This window comes from Cibotium barometz, chromosome 20 (genome assembly GCF_041138505.1).
Source record: "Cibotium barometz isolate CiBa-2024 chromosome 20, ASM4113850v1, whole genome shotgun sequence".
Lineage (NCBI taxonomy): Eukaryota > Viridiplantae > Streptophyta > Polypodiopsida > Cyatheales > Cibotiaceae > Cibotium > Cibotium barometz.
Window position 1 is genome coordinate 18,973,964 of NC_141065.1, and position 19,450 is coordinate 18,993,413.

Here is a 19,450-nt window from a genome sequence, read left to right on the forward strand (position 1 = left end):
TATATTGGACTTCGCAGTCGGGCGGTCATTGCGACCAGATGGCCCAGATGACTGTATTGGACTTCGTAGTTGGGCGGTCAATGTGACCAGATGGCCCAGAGGACTATGAAAGACTTCTCAGGCGGTCCTAGTGATCAGATGGCCTTGAGGATAGTCTAAGCGGTCCTAGTGACCAGATGGCTAAGCATGGTTTTGATGAAACTAGACAAGACAATCCATGAACAGGAGGATCATTACTTGTGCATTGCATACTGATATATGTTTGAATTTCTTTGACTTTGTATGCTGTTTTTGATGCGTTGACAATGCTTGGATTTATGGCATGTGATAGTCCACTGGGCTTGGCCAGTACTTGGAATACCCAGTAGACGCGAATGATGCATACTTGTTTGTTGACTAGCTTGTGTCTAGTTTTTGCAAAAGGTGAGTATGCATTTATTTGTCCATTATCTTGTCCATGTGCCCGGGCATGAGTTCTATCATGTGAAAAGAGCTTGGAGGACCAAATAGTTACATTCGCTCCCGCTTATATCACAGTTGTCCTCAACTGTGGGATGGATATAATTGTGATACTAGCCCCATCTGGTGTTCTTGTGCATCTGGTCTTTCCTCATATATGTGGTGTCTTCTGCTGCTTCTTTGGCAACATCTTTATATCTTTCTTTAATCGGTGTCCTTGTTCTTGATGGTACATGTTCTTCATAGCCTGTAACATGGGTTAGATATCATGGAAACAGGGTTCCTAAAGTTGGAATTGAAAAAAGCACGAGTCTCGGTCAAAAACCAAGAAAAAGCAAAAGTCAAACTTTTTTGACCAAAAAGCTGAAGGCACCGTTGGAAAGAGGACATCGAACTGGATCAAAAAGCTAAAAGCCACTTTTTCACAAAGCAGCTCCAAGGCCAAAAAGCAAGGCCATGAAGATTGTAAAAGCATAAATCAAGAACTTTGATTATCATTAATATTTAATAAAACAAAAGCAAAGAGGCAAAGCAAAAGCAAGAAAATAAAACAAAAGCCAAGAGGTAAAGCAAAAGCAAGGCAAAATAAAAGCAGGGACCTCCCATCTACTATATAAGACGCCTGTACCTCCATGGAAGAGCATAGAGAAATTCTTGGAGCTAATCCCCGGGCGGAAATAAACCTTGAGGAGAGCAAGAGAACCTCGTTGAGAGGCATCAACATCATCTTCCCTCTCTACTTCATCACACCACCCATCACCTCCACCTCTGTCGGCGACAGCCTCTCTTGCAGTGCCAACCACTGCTGCTGCGCCCCTCTACACACCGCAGCCGCCTCTGTACCTGTCTTGTTGTGTTGCTTTTCACTGTGCGCTTGCGCCGACTAGAGAAGAAGCGCCGCCTGCTCTGCCCTTTGTCGGCTACTTCGCCTGCCCTGCCCTGCCCAGTTAGCTGAGCCACCACTTGTAACCTCGTGTACCACTTCAGTCAGCAGAGCCAGCACACGCCAGCGCTGCTGCCTGCCTGCCTCACCCTATGCATCGCCTCTGTTTGCAGCACCCGCGTGCGCCGCCTTGCTTTGCACCTCCCTGTGCGCTTGCGCCATTGTCGTGAGCTGCCACTCTGCCACCCGCAGCGGCTTCTGCTATTGTTGCCTCCAGACGCCATCAACACCAGCCATCAGCGCCAGCGCCTCTCTTGAAAGTGTCAACGCTGCCAGTTTCTTAACGCCTAAGAAGGAGGGGTTGCCGTGTGAAGTCATATATTTAGCACCCTGGTGTGAGCCTCTTGGGATTATCTTTGTCCGGATTGAGTATAGAGAGCTTTGTGGATATCTGGAAATATCAGTTTGATTCAGACATTGGATTTTTGTACTAGCCCGGTGTAAGACTCTTTTGGGTCATCCTTATGGTGAGCTTGGCATCAGTTATCTTGTGCCTTGACATCGACTCAGCCCGACCTCGACATCGGCACTCTTGTTTGATATTGTATTCATTTATTGTATTGGTTGTGGCTTGGAAAAGCCCGTGGATTGTTCCTGAAATAAATTCTTGAAGAGGAGGCGGGGCCTTTTTCCCGTTCAGCATGGTGTACTGTGTGAAACACCTATTTCCATCTCTCTCTCTCTCCTTCTTCTCTCTCTCTACCTTTATCTCTCATACATGTGGCTGTATCTGTCATTGCACGCTCCGTTGGGCTTACACATATTATCGCAGATTCATTAAGCATTTTGCTCTTTTGGCTAGTCCATTGCATGATATCATTAAGAAAAAGATTGCTTTTGTTTGGGGTATTAGACAAAAGATAGCTTTTCAGAAGCTAAAAGATGCCATTAGTCAACGGCTAGTTCTTATTGTGCCAGATTTGCATAAACCTTTTGTTGTGGAATGTGATGCAAGTGGTGATTGCATAGGAGCAGTATTAAATCAAGAGGGCCATGCTGTGGCTTTTGAAAGTCAAAGATTGCAAGATGCAGAGAATCGAGATGCATGGAACCATCTATGAGAAAGAAGTAATGGCTGTGATTCATGCTTTAACCATATGGAAGCACTATCTTTTAGGTGCTGAATTTATGGTCAAAATAGATCATCAGTGTCTCTGGCATTTTCTCACACAGAGAAAACTCTCAGAGAAGTAGATGCGGTGGGCTAATTTTCTTTCCATGTTTCATTTTCAGATTCTACACACTTCTGGAAAGAATAATTCAGTAGCTGATGCATTATCTCGTAGGCCCAAGGTGAATGCTACTACCATTGCCTATCATGAGGACCTTTCATCTATGCCTCATATGTATGTTTCTGATGAAGATTTCAAAGCGATATGGGTTGATTTACTGGTTGCAAAATCAGTCCATCATTTCTCTGTTAAGGATGGTTACTTGTATTGGCATCAAGCTATCTGTGTAGTCAAGCAGCTTCATCAAAAGGTTATGGATGAAGTGCACGCACCTCCCTATGCAAGCTATAGAGGTACTTTGCCCGCTACTCAAGCTTTGGAAAGTTATTTCTATTGGCCTTCTATGTGGGCTGATATAGAAAGATATGTTCGTGAGTGTGTGATATGCTAGAAAGTCAAGTATGACAAGCATAAGTTACCTGGTTTACTTCAGCCTTTGCCTATTCCTCAAGCACCTTGGGATAGCATAGCAATGGATTTTATTACAGATCTTCCTTGATCTGCTTATGGTAATAATGCTATTTGGACTATTATTGATGGATTTAGTAAGCAAGCTCATTTTATTCCCGTAAGAAAGACTATCAAGCCCAATCATATGGCTCGACTCGTCTTTTTCATATTTTCAAACATCATGGAATGCCTAAATCCATTGTGGGAGACAGAGATCCAAGGACTACGAGCTTGCTTTGGAGAGCTCTGTTTGACAACATGGGTACTAAGGTAGATTTCTCTTTTGCTTGTCATCCCCAAACCGATGGGCAAAGTGAGATAGCTAATTCAGTTGTCCTTGATCTACTCAAGTGCTATGTTTCTGATTAAAAGGCAGCATAGGAGAAGTGTTTACCCTTGGTTTAGTTTGCTTACAACAACACAGTGCATTCCTCAACTGGCAAAGCTCCATTTGAGGTTATCTATGGTAAGGTAATACTTTCACCCATCCTTCGCACTAAGGATGAGATTTTTGCTGATGATGAATATGTTAGAGACCTAGATACCGCCTGTGTATAAGTTCGGGCAGCCATACATTGCTCTCAAGCAAAGCACAAGAAGGCTGCCGATCAGCATTAGCGTCATATGGACATCAAAGAGAAGGATTGTATTCTTCTCAAGTTTGAAAAGGCACGTCTCTGCAAGAGACCAGGGCAAGAAGGCAAGGCTCTCAAACTTGCCAAGAGGTATTATGGTCCATCCCAAGTTATTCAAAAGATTAATGATGTGGCTTTTAGGTTGCCTTTGCTGAATCATTGGAAGATACATAATGCTTTCCACATCGTCTTGTTGAAACCATATATTGGAACACCACCTCCTCAACTGGTTACAGAAGATCCACCAGAAGTGGATGAATTAGAGGAGGTACATCAACAAGAACAAATTGTCTTCCATCAAGAGCGAAAGCTCAAGGGAAGCAAGGTCATACGCAAGTATTTGGTTAAATTCAAGAACTATTCACTTATGGATTCAAGGTGGATGCAAGAACAAGATCTCAAAGAATATCCCGATCTTCTCAATAAGTATTTGGAAGCTTTTCAGTTGAGGACAACTAATTAGAAGCCAGGGGGAATGTAACTACTCCCTGATTTCTTGGGATTCATATTGTAAATTCTCTATTATCCATGGACATGGGTATTGGACACTACAAGTAGCCATGGAATGTTTATGGTTAAGCTTCCTATGTATGTGTATGCTAGCTGTATCTACGAGATCTTGGTTGCAAAGAAGCATGTTAGGCATTTGATGGATCTTGGAGAACCAAATGCAAAATGCCATGGACATTTGATGGATCTTGGAGAGCCAAATGCCATAGCTTTTGTAAATTTCAAGTACATGTAAATAGATGGGGTTTCTTCCAAAATATGTGTTCAAATGCATACATTTGTATGCATGGCTTATTTTTATTTGTATCTATTGTTTTGTTTGCCTGGACAATGCTTGGATTTCATTGCATGAGAAGTTCATGGATTTGGGGATGCTTGGATTGCACCCATGGGCTAGTATGCTGCATAATCTGTCTTTACTTAACTTGTATTGATAGATTTGTATAGGAATAGTTAATATTTTGAAGGCAGCCCGCTCTTATGCAAGTTTTCTATCTCCATGCATGCATGCATGCATGACAGTTTAGTTAATTATGGTCGATGATCTTCTTCTCCATGATTAAAAACCCCCATGCATGCGACATGCATGGCCAGAAACCCCCATGCACCCAGAAACTCTTATGCATGCGACATGCATAGCCGAAAACCCCCATGCATGCGACATGAAAGCTTTTCTAGCTACATGCATGCATCATGCAAAGCTTTATCCTCTCGTGCACCTAAAAGTGTGTCATGCAAGTTTGCTTTTCTTAAATTTAAATCATGCAAGCTCACTTTTCTCTAAAAGAGTCAGTAAGCCTCTTCCTCACTTTTTACTACACGAGTTGCTCTTTTGTTACTAGCCATTCTTTGTGATCCAAAAGTCATGCACAAACCTCTCCCTGCCACAACTTTTCATGAGGAATCACCTCCACTCTTCATCTAGTCGCCTCCTTCAAGGTTGAATACAACCCTATAAATTCAAAATCTCGGCCCCCCCTTTTAACACACATCTTGGCCTTTGTTTATTGCTCTATCTAGTGCACTTATTATAGAGTATTTTTCCAGTCATACCATAGTGTTTTTCTCTCTCCAAAACACTAAGAAGCTGGCTGAATTCTTATTTTCAGAATTGAAAGTCTCCATTCAAGCTAAAAGAAGAAGAAGAAGAAGATTATTCCCAAAGATTGAAGCTGTGGAAGAATCATCTTGGCTCCGGATACTACTATTTCTATGTGGGAGAACCCTTGGGAAGTGCTGGGCATTCTCCTAAGGCTGATTTTCAGCCACTAGGTGGTTGATCTTATTGAAGTTAAGCGACATTTGCAGAAATCAGGATTGCTGGGCAATCTTGGTGAAGGGTGCTAGGCTACCTATGGGCAAGTATAATTATTGTGAACTGTTTTCATGTTCAACTATTTTGGAAGAAACGGTGGAGTATGGCTGGGCCAAGCCACCCGTTTAATGTACTTGTGAAATTCTTACTCCCTTATGGCAATACAAATCCTTGGGGGAGGGGGAGGGGGGGGGGGGGGGGGGTGGACCAGCTCATCTTCTGGTCCCTAGTGCAGGATCATTTCTTTTTCAGTATTTTCCAAATTGTATAATCAATTTTTATGTTTGTGTATGTGGGATATGGCAGTGATCAAATGATGATAATCTTGTGATTTCAGTGCCAAATTCTGTATAGCCACGCACCCGTTTGTGACATCTCATACCTCTCTGTCCGTAATCCTTGGCCATGGGAGAAGTGATAGATGTGAGATACATGGCTTAAACAACTACGATGGAGGTATGTGAGATTGCACACGGAAAGGAATGGGCCACCAAAGTCTTGTCGTTTGGCACCCTAGCAGCTAGCTCCATTGCACATTAGAGGTAAACTCAGCACAACAAAGGAACCGCCATGAATCTTTACACCAAGATCCAAGTGAGGATACAGCAGCTCTGCTCAGACTTAGCTAGCTGCTTTCTGCTCCTTAGTTGACAAATCTCATCTCTTTGACCACAACTGCATGCCTCTCAGCACAGGATGCCGTTGGTTAAATTTTTGGTCGTGTTTGGGTTATTCCTTTAATGGTTCCTTATTCAGGTTTTGGCTCGGCATGAACTTGTGTTGTCCTACAATAGGCCTTGTCCGGCTCCATAGACTCTGGCACTCCAGCCCTCTCTTCTTTTTTGTAGTAGAGGGTTTATAATTAGTTTCGTCTGATGTGCTTTGCTTTTTACAAATAGACAAAAGTTTCAAGAAAAAAGACTTCAAAGGTTTATTCTGTTTCATGAATGCTTTTGTCGGGTATAATTGCAGGTTTATGGATATAATAAGGTCAGAAGCAGGTCAAGTGCTGCGAGAAGAACTAGCAAGATCTCCAGATAAAATCATCGCTACAATTTCCATGCAAAATATTTTGCCAGCTGCCTCGGATGATTCTAATGCCGTTGGCTTGCCAAACCCCTCAGAGAATGGAGGCTTGGTTTCTGGAGCTGAAGGCTTTGTTTCTATGCAGGCAAATGGGATAAATGCTGCAGAGACTCCGGAGTTGCAGTTTCAAGGGGTTGCACTTATTTCAGCTCTGGTAAAACTGTTACCAGATTGGTTGTTCAATAACCGACCTGTATTTGATGCTTTGATTCGTGTTTGGCATTCTCCTGCACGGCAGGCTCGCCTACAAAATGAGCAGAGTTTGACGTTGAATCAGGTACCTGGTACAAGCTGCAGTATTTGCATGGTAATAGATTTTGATGCTTCTAAACTGTTGAGGCGGTTTCATGGTTGTGATGTAGAGATGCTTTCATAACATGTGCACGTGCACATTTGTACATGCGCAACCTAATAGTTTTATGGTTTTTAACAGGTGAAAGAGAGCAAACGTCTTGTCAAGTGTTTCCTGAATTATCTAAGGCATGATAATGATGAAGTTGGTGTGCTTTTTGATTTACTTTCTATTTTTCTGGTCCGTACTCGCATTGACTACACTTTCCTCAAGGAATTTTATATAATTGAGGTAAACATCTGAATGCCACCTCAAAAATTTTTTTTTTGGGGACCATAAAAGTCAGAAATTGGAAGCATGGAATGTGTCTGGTCAATTACCTCATGAGTGAACTGTGAAGTGTTTCGTTATGGCATTAGTCAATAGAATTAGTTAAGATCTTGCACATTATGCGCATGCTTTTCTTTGGCAGTTTGACAATTGTCACCAAATGCTGTACTTTAATTGCATGTTTTTTTTCTGTGCAGGTTGGTGAAGGGTATTCCCCTCAGAAAAAGAAAGCAGTGCTTGTCCATTACCTGCAGTTGTTCCAGAATAAGGAACTATCGCAGGATCATCTGGTTGTTGCAATGCAGATGCTCATACTCCCAATGTTAACACATGCATTTAAAAATCAAAATTTTGACGTAGTCGATCAGAGCATCATAAAGACAATTGTGGAGAAGCTGCTTGATCCACCTGAAGAGGTGATTTTTAAATTCTTTTTTTTTTTTTTGCTGCCGCCGGGGAGGGGGGGGGTGGGGAAGCTCTTTTACTTTGCACACAGACATATGCTTTCTTCCTTGCTTTAAAGGCTCTGACACATGATACCAGGTGAGTGCGGACTATGATGAGCCTTTGAGAATAGAGCTCTTGCAACTAGCAACTCTCTTGTTAAAGCACATGTCAAATGAGTTGGTTCATCACCGCAAGGAGCTTATCAAGTTTGGATGGAATCATCTGAAGCGAGAGGAAAGTGCCAGTAAGCAATGGGCTTTTGTAAATGTCTGCCATTTTCTGGAGGCTTACCAGGCGCCAGAAAAAATTATACTTCAGGTGGGGTTGTCAATGTGCTGAAGTTTTCCGCCTATTTGATGTCGCCTTTTTCTAGCCTGATACAAGTTTTTCTGTTTCAGGTGTTTGTTGCCCTATTACGTACTTGTCAACCTGAGAACAGAGTACTCGTGAGGCAGGCTCTTGATGTCCTTATGCCAGCTCTACCTAAAAGACTGCCACTTGGGGAATTCAAAATACCCATCTGGATTCGCTATACAAAGAAAATTTTGGTGGAGGAGGGCCATTCTGTACCCAATTCAATACACATATTTCAGCTGCTTGTCCGGCATTCTGATCTATTTTACAGCTGCCGTGCTCAATTCGTTCCACAAATGGTGAACGCTCTTAGCCGGCTTGGTTTACCACCAAATACACCACCTGAAAACAGACGACTGGCTATTGAACTTGCTGGCCTTGTTGTAGCCTGGGAGAAGAAAAGACAGGCAGAAGCGAAGTCCGTACCTGATGGGGATGGACATGGTCAGATAGGAGATACAAGTGCACCTAGTGCAAATCCGGGCGATAGTGCAGTTGGACTTGTCGGGTCAAAGCGAAGTAGTGAAACAGCTGGGTTGCTTGGCATTGGGGATGACATCAGTAAGCGAGTGAAAACCGAGAATGGGTTGCCATCTTTGTCTGCAATGTCCCCTGGTATTGGTGCTAGTGCTGGAACTATACCAAATATTGGTACCCCTGGATCAGTGGGACAACCAGATGAGGAGTTCAAGCCAAATGCTGCAATGGAAGAAATGATTATTAACTTTCTCATAAAGGTGAATTTTTATAGACCTTGCTTTTTTGTCTCGCAAATAGGTTGCATGAAGGGGAAAGAGAACCTGCTGGCTTTATGTGCAAGCAATTGCTGATACCTAAATTGTCCGTCTTTCAGGTAGCTTTGGTGACAGAACCCAAGGATAAAGAGATGGCTGCCATGTACAAACAAGCCTTAGACCTTCTTACGCAAGCTTTAGAAGTGTGGCCGACAGCGAATGTCAAGTTCAACTATCTAGAAAAACTCCTTTGCAGTGTTCAACCATCTGGTCAAAATAAGGATCCCTCTACAGCTGTTGCACAGGGATTAGATGTGATGAATAAAATCATGGAAAAGCAGCCACATTTGTTTGTGCGCAACAATGTCCAGCAAATCATTCAGGTAAATAGCTACTCCTACCATTTTTGGCTTGCTTCTGCAAGAGGCAAGATATACTGATATTCAAACTGTCCACCATAAGGAAAACTAGAATGCTTGGGCAACTGTGGTTGTGGTTTCTTAGTCAATATCATTTTTTTTTGTGAATCCTTGTAAGCTTGTTGAAATTTTATCTTGCTAACATTGATCATTTCATACTTAATATTACTAAAAAGAATCATAGACAACCTAATCGAATAAAACAAGATGATTGATAATTCGTATTACTAACAAGAGACATAGACAACCTAATCGAATAAGACAAGACTACAGTAAGAAAAACGAGACCATCCGCACGATCTCAGTGGATATCATCCACGTTCTCTGGGGGAGCCTAGAGAGACTGATCTGCGTATAAAAAAAGTAACAAGAATGCACTTGTCAAAATTCGGATAGTAATTGTTGGGAATGAGGTAGATGCTTCAATCTTTGATTACATGAAAATCCTCTCACAGACTCCTTGCACATGAAACATGAACAAGAATGTTTGTGAAGTTAATCATTTTGACTACTGCTAAGGCATGTGTGTGTGTGTGGGAAAAGAAAAAGAGAAAGACCATACGCAAGGTATGACGGTAAGTTGGTACAAGTCTTCCCTGAAAACTATATTCTTAGGGGAACGTGCCATTCCCCCATTTAGTAGAGCATTTTTAGTGATGAAAGTGGAGGATAGTTAGTTGTCACAGAGTCATACTTCTGGATTTTGAGAAAGCCTATGATAGGGTAGATTGAGGCTTTCTGGAGGGGACGATGTGTTGGATGGGATTCCTTGAGGAGTGGGTCTGAGGTGTTCCTATGCTTTACTTGGCTTCACACAGCCAGGTTCTCATTCAGGGAGCCAAAGGCGACAGATTTCTGCTTACTCGCTTGGTCCAGCAGCGCTGTCCACCTCTGGCGCCTTATCTGTTTTTGTTTGTTGCCGAGGCTATGAGTAGTTTTCTCTCCGCTCAAGAGATAGGGCTCTAGGGGCTGCGTCTTCCTGCTAAACTCTAGTATAAGAGCTTCTTCCGAATGCTTTGAAGAAGAGGGGCTAGCTGTTGCTTCGGGGAGATATCGATGCCCACTTGGCATCCAGGATAAAGAACTGGAGTGCCACTTGGGATCCACTGAAAAGCCTCGACTGGCCTCCAAGTCGGGGCGGGTGATGAGCCAACCTAGAATCCACACGAGTTGTGCCAATTGATCTGCGCTCTAGATGCATGGCAAAAGATCTTTATTGCCTTGGCGAATCTCTGGAGGTTCCCCTCATGTTCGAAAAGATGTGCTATTGTGTCATTGACAAACTCTTGATCAAGCAGCTCCTATGATTTCATGCTTCTCTCCACCTCTTGGAAAACTTTGCACTTGAAGCTCTCGCTTATTGCTGACGAGGGTAATTTACCAGTTTGGACTTTAGAAATCTGGCAATGGCCTAATATTTATGTTTTGTTAGTGATGCAAAAAGTGTAGTCGTAGAAAAAAGTACCTGACTCTACCAATGACTTTGCTGTCCTCCCTTTATACTGTTGCTCTCCTATTACTGCATGAATCACATCAAACACACCAACTATGGACTCCATAGGTTGCCATTTGCATAAGTGGCTTCATAGAGTCTATTGTCCAATGTCTGCTATAGTGCTATTGGTTCAACATATGGTTCAGCCGGCGTTCGGTGTTCCTCGTCCTTGCATTTGGCAGTCCACAATCAGCATTCTTATCATTGTACAAAGGTCATCAAAGTAATACAAGCAAATACTTCTTCTTGCAAAATTGGGACCCAATTTGGTGTCGACTCTCATCTTCTCTCTCTACTCTTCTCTCTTAAAGTAAAGTGGATTGCATAAACTCACAGGTTTAAAGAAGGCTTTGTTGCGTGTTACGATGATCAACCTATTGCATGCTACATTGGTATCGGAGTTGTAGGTTGTGACCCAACTTAGCTACCCAAAAGTGAGAGCATCCTGTGGGGATGGTAAAATTGCGGTCCGGAAAAACGACCCAAGCGTCCACAATGTCAAGAGACTTCTTGAGAAAGCTACAAAGAAGACATTGAAGGAAAGATTAACAAAGAAGATACCACCAAAGAAATGCTTCCGCACTTTAGTGAAGACTTTGTCAAAGAAATTTTGGAGCAAAATAGATTGCGCAGGCTACAAATTGAGGCTAAAGAAGAAGAAGAAAAAAAGCCAAAGAAAAAAAGCTAAAGAGCGGCTAAAAAAGCCAAGGAAGCAGTCAAAGAAGATAAAAAGCCAAAAGAACTTTTAGGGTTTGAAAGATTATTCCTCATCATGGAACAACAAAGACAAAAAGAAGAAGCCAAAAGGGCTGAAGAAGGAAGGGCCAAAGAAGCCCGACATGATGATGAATAAAGGGCCGAGGACGCCAAACACAAGGCTAATGAAGACCAATGACGGGCTGACCAAACAGCCCTGAGAACCACCAACAAAGGCTAGAACGAGACGCTTTGCAGCTCCAACACCAGCAGTTGATAGCATCCATGTAGGCAATCATGCTCTCAATTCTCCCTACAATTGCACAAGAAGGTTCGAGTTCCTCCACCACCCCAACCACCACCGTCATACGAGGTCAACTAAATTTTAGTAAGTATGATGGTAAGTGTGATCATGCCGCAATTATGCAGGCCTCAACAAGGTGACATGAAAAGCATTATGTATTTTCCAATGATCGGGCAATTCCAATCTATAAGCCACTTCATTTATCTTTTGTAAAATCTAGAATGGCTCATAATACCTGTTCGAAAGCTTAGGATATTGGCCCTCTTTACCTGGCCGAGTCCGAAGTCGTGCTTTCTCAAACTAAAGTAACGCCGAATCACCTTCTTTGAGGATTACCTCTCTCCTGTGTTTGTCAGCTCCCTTTTTATGCTTAGTTTGAGATCTTTCTATGGCTTTTCGTATGTGTGTAAGTGCAGTATCCAAATCTTTGACATACTGATCGGTTGCAAAAATTTCATCTTTGGTTTGTAAGATAGGTGGTAATGCCACGTTGCCATAAACTATCTCAAATGGAGCCTTCCGAGTTTAGGAATGCACCTTATTGTATGCAAACTCAACTAGGGGCAAATATTTCTCCCAATCTGATTTCTGCTCATATACATAACATTTGAGCAAATCAAGTATGGTTGAATTTGAGATCTCACTCTAACCATCCGTTTGAGGATGATAAGCTGATGAAAAATTCAGCTTCGTGTCCATGTTATCAAACAATGTCTGCCAAAATAAACTAGTTGCTCGAGGATCTCTATCCCCAACGAGATAGATTTGGGTATGCCATGATGTTTGAAAATCTGAGCCAAGAATAATTTAGCCATGTGTTCTAGCTTAATTGTTTCCCTCATAAGAATAAAGTGTGCATGTTTGCTAAAGCAATCAATAACAATCCAAATAACATCATAACCATGTGCAGAGTTCGGTAGATCCATAATAAAATCCATGGCAATGCTTTCCCATGGTTCATGTAGAATGTGTAAGGGTTGAAGCAAACAAGGTGTTTTGTGCTTGTCAAATTTGACTTTTTGGCACACCAAACAATGCTTCAGAGAATAGGAGAGCTCTACTAGCTTCAAGCACATGTAGGACAGCTATGGACAGCCCACTTCATTCCCACATCAGCCCAAGACAGCCTTGTATGCTTGTTTCCAACCTTGCCACCTCAAGGAAGAAGTCGACCAGCTCTCAGATACCCCTAGATGGAGTCGGCCAGAAGTTTTGCATGCCTACAGAAGTCAGCCAGCAGGTAGAGGATTGCATAACAGGTCAACCAGCCCTCTGACACAACTGTAATCACTTATAAGTGAGTGTGGACCTGCATCAACAATTATTAGCATGTGAAAACATAAAGCTGTAAATTGAGTTTCAAGAGCACTTACCACCTGTAAAATACATGTAGACCAGCTGTTAGACTAAACAAGTGTGCACACACACACGTCCACAGGGTGCCCAGGCGTCCCCGGAAATAATCTCAAGCATTGTCGAGGCGAACAAAACAAGTTATCCAAAAAATAAAATTAAGGACATGCACACATGAATGCAACTAAACTAGAAGAAACACCCATCTGCTCAGTTGTATGAATTAGGTAAAATGTTCAGGGATCCAAAATCCTTTCAGAACCTTCCCAAAACATAAATACAGAGTGAACACCAAGATAGCTAATCCTGGCCCCCGGGAAAACACACACTGTCAGGCTCAATATGTCATACATGTACTGTCATGTCAGGCTCCAACTGAAGGAGCCCCCCCTGCGAGTAGAAGTATTTGCTTTATTTCTTATGGAGAATTGAATATAAGCTGAACTGTGTCCACAAGACTAAGTGGCAAATAAATTATTGACCGCCAAACGCAAGGACAAAGTGACCAAACGTTGGGCAAAACTGTGCATAAGATGTAGGCGACTGTGAAGCTAACTTCGGAGAGAATACACCAGTTCGAGACTGAGGGATGGTGCTATGAGAACTCTGGGAAGAGGCTGAGCTCGGATGCCTTGGGCTTGAGAGCACAAAGGATGCTGAGGTATGCAAAGACTGTTGGATGATATCCTAGCTGATCCCCTGTGGCCTGACCAAGTCACATATCCCACATCGTGTCATCTCCTACCTCGACGTAGGGTTAATGCACCTCCCCCACTGTCCCAAATCCACCCTTTTAGGGATGGTAGGGGGTTTGGGTGGCTAGGCGGCAAAGGAGTGGGACCCCCCTGCACGCGAGCGGCGACCCTTCCTTGGCTCTTGCCGTTTCCGACATGGTATCAAAGCACGTGTCTACATTCGGTTATCGGCATCCGCCATTGGCGTTCACGTCGGTTCTTGCCTTGACATCCTGCTGATGGCCTTGACGCCCTTCCTTCGTTGGCATGGGCTCCTACTAGTCCTCATCTTGGCCTTGACGCCCTCCTCATTCGCGTGGCCTCCTGTTGTGCATTCCATGCATTGGCATTCGCTTGGAGGGGAGCTGTTGGATGATATCCTAACTCATCCCCCCGCGGCCTAACACGTGTCACATATCCCACATCATGTCATCTCCTACCTCGGCATAAGGTTCATATGGCACATTGATAAACCCGCCCCCCCCCCCCCCCCCCCATTGTCCTAGATCCACCCTTTTAGGGATGGTGGGGGGTTTGGGTGGCTAGGCGGCAGGGGACTGGGACCCCCCTGCACGTGACCCTTCCTCGGCTCTTGGCGATTTTCACCCATAGCAAGGCTTACCCTCCATGGGTTGGCCTTGGGGCTGGCCTTAGGTATGGCCCTTACTATATGGATGCAATTAATATGCTGGCTGATGGTGATTTTCACCCATAGCAAGGCTTACCCTCCATGGGTTGGCCTTGGGGCTGGCCTTAGGTATGGCCCTTACTATATGGATGCAATTAATATGCTTCTAATGCATTCTACTCCTAAGGCTAACATCTAGATGTACCTACATGAGGACTACTTGCTGAATTCTCCAAAGTGGGTTAAGAGGACTGACCTAACATTGACCTGACAGACTTCAATGGCTGCAGAACTAACCTACGTAGCTCATGCTTGACATGTCCCGGACTCGGGCTCACAATGGGGTCACGGCATAACGACAAAATCTCCTATTAAGGTACTACTACTTCTGTACATGTTTCTTCCATTGCTGATGAGCCAGTGTGTCACCGTGTACCACAGTGCATGGCTGCATGTGACAGTAAACGTGCATGCATGATAGTAATTGTCTTCCTATTTACTTGGGCAGCATAGCATGGATTTTTCAAGTGCTGCACGCACATTCAACCACATGGCAGCAATCCCGATGTCAAAAAATCAGCCACGTGTCAGCAATCCCAGCACCAATGTGTGAAGCAAAAAAAATTAGCATGCAGTTTTCTTGAGCTTGAGTCCACTTCCTCCCGCTTGCAATAAAAATAGCGACTCAAGAAAAAAAGAGGCTTGCATTGCCATAGTTAGAAAACTTGTAACATCTATACTGTGAGACAAGGGCAAGGAGAGCAATGAAAAGGTGTACCAAAGGAAAAGAGAAAAAGGCTAGCTTAAGCAAGACGTGGATAGACAGCAAAAAGGACATCAGAATTGGGGTGTTGTAATAGCAACCAACTGAGGCAAAGTGTGCATGCCGTACGGCCTTTTTGTGATGAAGAAAGGTTGCCGAGTGGGCTCTTGTACTTGAGATGGAGCTTATACATAGCCAAAACCAAAAAGTCTGTGTTACAAAACCCCTCATTGCTTCTATTTCCTATTGTACACGTGTGGCATAGGGTAATTGGGACCCCATCTCGTGTCGTCTCGACTACTCTTTCAGTTTATGTATACTATTTAAAGGATTGCTAAAGACTCACTAAACTCAGGCATAAAGAAGGCCCCGTTGTTTCACACGGTCCTATCTTGGCGTATGCTACATTGGTATCAGAGCTTGCGACATGATTAAACCTGGCAACCTAGGGTGAGAGCATCTTGTGGATGGTAAAGCTGAGATTCGGAAAAACCACTCGCCCATCCACTATGGCATCAAGCTCCGAAGACATTCCGAAAGAAGAACCATTCAAAGAAACGTTTCCCAAAAAAGAAGACGAAGACAAATAGAGATTCACAACCAGTTGGCTTTTGATGTGCATAAAGCATACTGTCATGTTCAACAGTCGAAGTGGGAGCTTATCTCTCGTTGGTGCAGGCGATTCTCAATGACACACACTCATCAAGTGTTGGCAGAACTCCTTATGAGGCAGCCTTTGATGCTTTTGATCGAAGATTTTCATCCCTTCTCACTCGGATGATTTTTCCTTCCTTGGAAGCCAACAAGACATCAAAAACATTTTCAGCCATCATTGAGTCAGTCAAAGAGTGCCTAAGTAGGCTGAAACAAGATTTGCAGTTCTGGACGTTGAGGAGTTCCCAGAGGTGTACGTGAAGGAGTGCACAAAGCGGAAGCAAATAAGCACTAGAGTGTGCTGAGCAGAGAGTGCAAGAGAGAGAGAGAGATGGAGCAACTATGCTGAATATACTGAAGTGATACAGTCCCAAGCAAGAGACAGAAAGTGTCTCATAAGTGAGGGAGCAGAAGAAAGACTAGGCAAGATGAAAAAGTGAGAGGCCAGCCCACCTATTTATGGGTAAGAGGGGCTGGCCGATTGGACATGGTGAACTGGCCGATTGGGAAAATACATCCAGCTTGGGAAAAATCCCAAAAAAATATAAAAGAAAGGGGTGGCCAGCTCACAATCAAGGGCCATGAAAAGGGATCAAAAGGGACACCAAATATGGGCAGAAACTGGGGATGAATGTGCTAACACCCCCTCTCTGCACCAGATGTTGAACATACTCCGAGAAGCTGAAGATGAGGAGCCAAGGAAGCCTGAGAAACCGGCTTGGTGAACAAATCTGCTGCATTCTCCGCTGAAGGACAATACTCCAAACGCAAATCTCCAGCAAGAACCCGCTCACGAACATAGTGATACTGTATCTCAATGTGTTTCGTACGAGCATGAAACACAGGGTTCTTGGCGATGGCGATGCAACTCTGATTGTCACACCAAAGAAGAGTAGATCCGGTAGGAGGACAGCCAAGCTCCTCCAATAATCTCCGCAACCAAATCGCCTCACATGCAGCATAACAAACCGCATGACACTCCACCTTTGTAGAGGAAAGTACCACTGCAAGCTGCTTTTTACGGCTCCATGAAATGGCTCCAGACCCAAGTGAAAAAACACAACCAGTGGTCGAACGCCGAGTATCGGGATCTCCAGCCCAATCTAAATCAAACCATCCAAGGAGAGTGCATCCTTGGCCATAGAAGATGCCAAAGTCCAGAGTGCCACGCAAGTACCGAAGAACTCTGAGAGCACACTGCCAATGCTGCTGACGGGGTTTGGATGAGAAAGAACTCAATAAGCTGACTACGAAACACACGTCCAATCGGGAGTAGGTCAACCAAACCAAACAACCGACGAAAACCGGATACTGTCCCTGATCAATCCCTGGAGAAGCATCAAGAAGAGACAGTTTCTCACTAGTATCCATAGGAGAAGATACTGGTTTGCATCCAGTCATCTGAAGTCTGTCAAGAATCTCCCATGTGTACTCTTGCTCAGAGAAGAAAATGCCCTTTGGGGTCTGCCAAATCTCAAAGCTAAGAAAATAATGCAGAAGGCCAAGATCCGTCATCTCAAACTCTTTCTCCAAAGCATCCATGATTGAACGGATCCTCACAGAATAAGAACCTGTAAAGATGAGGTCATCAACATAGACCCTAATGATAACAACCAATCCCCTCTCAACATAGACCCTAATGATAACAACCAATCCCCTCTCAAGGAGGATATAAAGGTTTGAATCTGCATGAGAATGGTGCAGGCCGAGCTTCTAAAAGAACTCATCAATCCGTTGGTACCAAGCCCGCGGAGCCTGCTTAAGACCATATAAAGCTTTCTTCAACCGGTAAACCTGATCGTGTTTGCCTGGAACAACAAATCCCGGTGGCTGATCAACATAAACCTCCTGTGTAAGCTCTCCATTCAGGAAAGGCGACTTAACGTCCATCTGGAATACAGGCCATCTATGATGTCTTGCAAGAGCAAGAACGGTGCGAATGGTAGAGGCCGTCGGAGCGAAGGTCTCATCGAAGTTGACTCCAGGGCATTGAGCATAACCCTTGGCAACCAACGTAGCCTTTTGCTTGTCCAAGCTGTCATCAGCTCGGAACTTCGATTTGAAGATCCAACACACACCAATCACCTTATGCTGCAGTGGCCGAGGCACCAAAATCCAAGTGCCATTCCGTTCAATAGCATCGAGCTCTACCTGCATAGCACGATGCCAAGGCTCATGTGAAAGAGCCTCGTCCACAGAAGAGGGATCAGAAGGACCATGAATGATAGAGGACATAAGAGCATAGTAAACAAACATGTTGCCCTCATGAATTTGTTTCCCTGAAACTCTGGAAGATCGCGTGAGAGAACTAGGCGGAGGAGCAAAAGGAAGCTCATGTAACCCAGAATCATGAACTGTCTGAAAATACCATCTAGGCACAGATCTGCTCAAACTCACTGGAGGAGGAGCAGAGTCATCATTTGACTGAGAATCCACAGCTGGAGGTGTAACAGAAGCAGAGGGAGGAGGAGGAGACGGAGGAAGAAGAAGCTCACCAACCCCCTTTGAAGATGTAGGAGTCTCGTCAAACACCACATCACGGCTCACAACTTTGTCGGCTTGCTGATCATAAAGATAATATGCCTTGGACACAGTGGTGTATCCGAGAAAAGTCATGCGGTGAGACTTCAAATCCAACTTGGAGCGATGCTCCTTAGGCACATGTACATACGCCGAACAACCAAATACCCGGAAATGAACAACAGAGGGCTTCTCACCATGGTAAGCCTCATATGGAGTTTTATCTTGAAGAGCAACAGTAGGAGACCTGTTCTGAATGTAGATAGCAGTGGAAGCCGCCTCAGCCTAGAAACGTCGAGGTAATGAAGAATGCTCAAGCATAGCACGGGCCATCTCCATAATGGTCCTATTCTTCCTCTCTGCAACTCCATTTTGTGATGGAGTATATGCTGTAGTAAGCTGTCTCCGAATGCCATGGGTCCTGCAATATTGCTGAAACTCCTGGGATGTAAACTCACCCCCTCTGTCAGTCCTGAGAGCCTCGACCGAGGAACAGGTCTCTTTTTCCACCTCAACTCTCCAATTGCAAAAGTGCTAAAAAGCCTTATCCTTGGACTTCTTCAGAAAGAAGACCCAAGTATATCTGGAGAAGTCATCCACCATCACGAGCATGTACAACGCCTTACTCAAAGATGCGGAACTCATAGGACCACGTAAGTCTGCATGAATAAGAGCAAGTGATGTCGAAGATCTCTATGTCGCCTCGTTCGGAAAGGCGGCTCGGTGTTGCTTCCCTTGTAAACAAGAGGAACAAATAGAAGATGGAGCCTTGATGGTCGGTAAACCCTCAACCAACCCATCCTTCGAAGCTCGTTGTAGAAGCTGATAGGTGAAATGGCCAAACCGAGCATGCCAAAGAGCTGAAGAAGAACCAGAAGAAAGCAAAGCGGTCAACTTGTACAGACCACTATCTTGGACTCCTTGAGCCAAGATGCTACCAGTCTCCTTATCATGAATGGTAATCTCATAACGAGAGAAGATCACCTCCGCACCCTGAGCTGTAAGAGCACTCACTGACAAAAGGTTAAATGCCAAATTTGGAATGTACAGAACATACCTCTTGTCCTCGGAGGAGCGGAAGATGGGGATGGTGCCAT

At 44.0% G+C, this 19,450-nt stretch overlaps 1 protein-coding gene across 1 annotated transcript in view; it reads left to right on the forward strand.

Moving 5' to 3' along the window:
• The window catches only part of LOC147627625 (uncharacterized), a 122,904-nt gene that overhangs the window by 73,544 nt on the left and 29,910 nt on the right, over positions 1 to 19,450 (forward strand). The window contains exons 18-23 of the mRNA XM_086814536.1: positions 6,517 to 6,907; positions 7,064 to 7,213; positions 7,450 to 7,668; positions 7,796 to 8,017; positions 8,098 to 8,790; positions 8,907 to 9,170. Coding sequence (XP_086670662.1) covers positions 6,517 to 6,907; positions 7,064 to 7,213; positions 7,450 to 7,668; positions 7,796 to 8,017; positions 8,098 to 8,790; positions 8,907 to 9,170 — 1,939 coding nt within the window. The remainder of the gene's footprint in view (positions 1 to 6,516; positions 6,908 to 7,063; positions 7,214 to 7,449; positions 7,669 to 7,795; positions 8,018 to 8,097; positions 8,791 to 8,906; positions 9,171 to 19,450) is intronic.